Source organism: Pinus tabuliformis, chromosome Q (assembly GCF_031772625.1).
Source record: "Pinus tabuliformis cultivar Carrire ecotype Pingquan chromosome Q, CPIR1, whole genome shotgun sequence".
Lineage (NCBI taxonomy): Eukaryota > Viridiplantae > Streptophyta > Pinopsida > Pinales > Pinaceae > Pinus > Pinus tabuliformis.
In genome coordinates this window covers 538,493,885-538,497,466 of record NC_142296.1, presented here as the reverse complement: position 1 = coordinate 538,497,466, position 3,582 = coordinate 538,493,885, and the positions used below count along the sequence as shown (strand labels likewise).

The 3,582-nt window shown below is 34.8% G+C and overlaps 1 protein-coding gene across 1 annotated transcript; it reads right to left on the bottom strand.

Annotated features, from left to right (window-relative positions):
• Positions 1-203: 203 nt before the first annotated feature.
• On the bottom strand, positions 204-3,142 carry LOC149220571 (uncharacterized). Its single transcript, XM_089382827.1, has 3 exons — positions 2,168-3,142; positions 697-761; positions 204-610 (listed from the first exon to the last, which is right to left on the bottom strand). The coding sequence occupies exons 1-3, from the start codon at positions 2,445-2,447 to the stop codon at positions 446-448; spliced, it is 510 nt and encodes a 169-aa protein (XP_089238953.1). The 5' UTR covers positions 2,448-3,142; the 3' UTR covers positions 204-445.
• Between the last annotated feature and the right edge of the window lie 440 nt (positions 3,143-3,582).

Here is a 3,582-nt window from a genome sequence, read left to right as displayed (position 1 = left end):
ATTAATAGTATTTAGGAATGTCTTTATAACATTTATAACATCTAAAAGTGTCTTAACAACATTTAAAAATATCTTAACAACGCATCTGATCATCTTATATCTAAAACTCGTAAACATATATGAGTATACTCTTATATCTAAAACTCTTAAACATATATGGGTATACCACTTGCTAGGATTAAGTTTTACTAAATTTGGTAAGATTTCACCAGGTTTAGATAAAATTATCCCCAGTGAGAGAAAGCCAGTCACAAGTCTTTGCATTATTAAACAAAAATAGCAAAACTGCTACAACTTTAGCCAGAATCGACCTAAATCGTAAAAAAGAACGATCAATGTACAAACTAACCAATATCGTCCATTGGATTCTGATCAGTATGATCTGTTAAAATAAGTCTGAGGTTAGAACTTAACTACAATATATAATAATTCCTCCATACAATATTCACTGTTGATGGTTGTTATAAGCCATGGATTCAGTGCAACTGGGAGGAAATAACTGCAGAGTTTGCAGGGAGGATTCGACTTCGACACCAACCTCAGCAGCAGCGGAGTCGGAGTTGAGAAGAAAATCATAGACTTCAACGCAGTTGGAGAACTTGGATTCATCCTGCTCATATTCTCACATCAGAAATCGCATAAAACGAGATTTTGTAACGTGGGAAAAATTCAGGCAGATCAGAAATATTTGCTCACCTCTTCGCTATTGGAGTTGAGAAGATAATTTGTCTCACCAACGGTCATCTCGGACGAGAAGTGATCTGATAATAGAAAGAACTTTCAAAACAGTTAAAACCTGAAAGTCTGAAAATGATGTTGCTGTACGGTATGCACATTATGGCATGATATTTAAATCTAAATAAGAACATTTAATCATTTAAATAGAAGTTCAACCTGATGTTATTGTAAGATTTATTTTAAGATCTAAATAGAGTAATAAATTGGAAAAAAAAAAGTGTTAGTATATATTTTTGAAGTTTGTGTAGATTTTTCTAATGTTAGAAATTTTGAGTAGACACTTCGTTATTATTAAATACATAATGTAAATTTTTAAAACTAAATTAAGTTACAATGTCTATGATGCCTAAAATGTGAGATGCCTAAAATGTGAGGTGTTTTTTCAATTTTAAAAGAATTTAAGAATGATTTTGATAAAGTTTTTGGGATTAATTATATTATAAGTTGTTGGCAGAAGTTTCAAAGTTCAAATCATCTAATTTTCTGGGGTTCATACTCTGGACAGAAGTGAAAAATTTTAAAACATCAAAAGTGATTGGTAAAAAAATTGAAATTGTAAATTTGACTTGTAAATATTTAAATTGACTGTCATAAATTCTAATAAGTGATTTAAATTCCAATGAGTCATTTAGAGAAAAACAATTGATTTAAATTCCAATAACTCATTTAGAGAAAAACTGACTTAGACAATTTGTTTAGTGCAGCACCATTTTTAGATTATAGACGCTAAAAGGAATATAAAGAAAGATTAGAGTAGTGACATTCTCTAGTTGACCATCAATTCCAGTGAGTCATTTAGAGAAAAACTAAGTTAGACAATCTCTTTAGTGCAGCACCATTTTTAGATTCTTATAGACACTAAAAGGAATACAGTTGAACACCATTGGTATACATTTCATAAACCATTTTTGATGTTATAGTGTTAGATTAGTGAGTTATTAGGCTTAAAAGATTTTCTTCTAACAACAACCAATAATTAACTATATACAACCAATAACTAACTATACTTTAAAATAAAAAACAAATAACCATCATCAAATTTCTTCTTAATTAGTAATATAAATTTGAAATTCCAAACCTGGTTTCTAGTATTCATTATAAAAACATAATGTAAATCTTTAAATTAAAATTCATTACAATACTAGATTAGATTAATGAGTTATTATACTTCAAATATTTTCTTCTAACAACAACCAATACCTAAATATATGTAAAAATCAAAAACAAATAACCACCAAATTTCTTCTTACAAGTAATATAAATTTGAAATTGCAAACCTGGTTTCTATTATTCATCATCAAAAACATAATGCAAAGCTTTAAACTAAAATTCATCACAATGTCTTCCTACTCAGCTGTAAAATTCACTATCTAAAATTTAAATTCTGAGACTAACATGATGCTGCTGAGCTCTCTCTTAATATGCATACCATTCGGTTGGAAAGAAGAAAACCCAGAGGAATTTGCAGCAGCATGAGCTTCCTGAATGCTGCGACTCTTCCTTCTCTCTCGAGCTTTACGATTTTTGAACCAGTAGAACACGTTGATTCCCGCCACGGTCCCATGCCGACGGAGCTCCGCGGCAATGACCTGAATCTGCTCGGGCTTAGGAGTCTGGTTTCCGCCATTGTAGATAGCTTCCAGGATTCTCAGCTGCTCTCGTGTGGGGCTCCATCTTCGCGTCTCGCGGCCGCCGGGAATCGAACTCATGATCGATCGATCGCCTAATTTCTCTTCACCTATACCATGGACTCACGGGGGGCGGCTATAAAAATAACGAGAAAACCAGTATGTTGGGAAGTATTATTATGAATTTGAGCTATAGGAAAAAAAAGAAAGGCCGGGATTTAACCATTGGTTTGGCTGATGCAAGTCAAAGTTGAGGCCCCTGTAAGCGCTGCGAGGTCCAACCTGGTCTACGAATGGTTTCAGAAAAATATGGTGGCCGTATGGTGGCAGAGGCGAATCCCAATCCCAATCCCTGCCTTACCTACCTGCAGACCTGAAAGGAAACGACTCCTTCTTTGAACACAAATATATTAAATGTCCGCTTAAAGCAGGCAAAACGCGTTTAACGGAATCACACGGTGCTCAAGGATTACTTAATCCAGACCCAGCGTACTGCCTGCGCCATGCTCTGTTTCTTCATTGCTGTCCTCTGCTTTCTAAGTACATTCGCGAGTCACGAGTCGCGCTGAAATTGACTGTGGGTACGTTCAGCGACGATCTGCGAGTGAAGTGACATGAATGCAATATAAAATTCCACACCTTGCGCTGCAGCAAATTAAGAATTCTTTCCGTATGCACACCCTCCCTGGTATTGTAATGTCAAGCCCTGATTGCTAAGATCAAATGTGGGGGCGAACAGAACAGAACAGAATTTGGGCGAATTTGTATACAGTGAATAATCTCCCGAGTAATCCACATTCCTTGCCGCCTCATACGCTTGATTTGATGTGCAACAACCTAGCTGACCATCTTTCGCCGACCCAATATTCTTGTTTCACTGGGTGTGTCATATGTGTACTCTCATAAATAAATAAAAAGTGCAGAAACTATCATCTTATTTTATCTACAGCAGAGAAGACATTTGTCACTGGCTGTGTCACGTGTGTACCTTAAGTATATTAAAATGGAAAGAAACAAAAAAAAGACTTACAGTGGAGTCATAAGTTCATTTTGATTTTGAATCGTTGAAGTCTTTAGTCTTTGAGTTTGTTTTGATAAAGGAGGAAGTCTAAAAGAATGAATCAAGAAAACTTACAGTGGAGTCTTAAGTTCATTTTAATCTTGAATCATAATTGAAGTCTTTAGTTTTGGAGTTTGTGTTGATAGTGCAGGGATG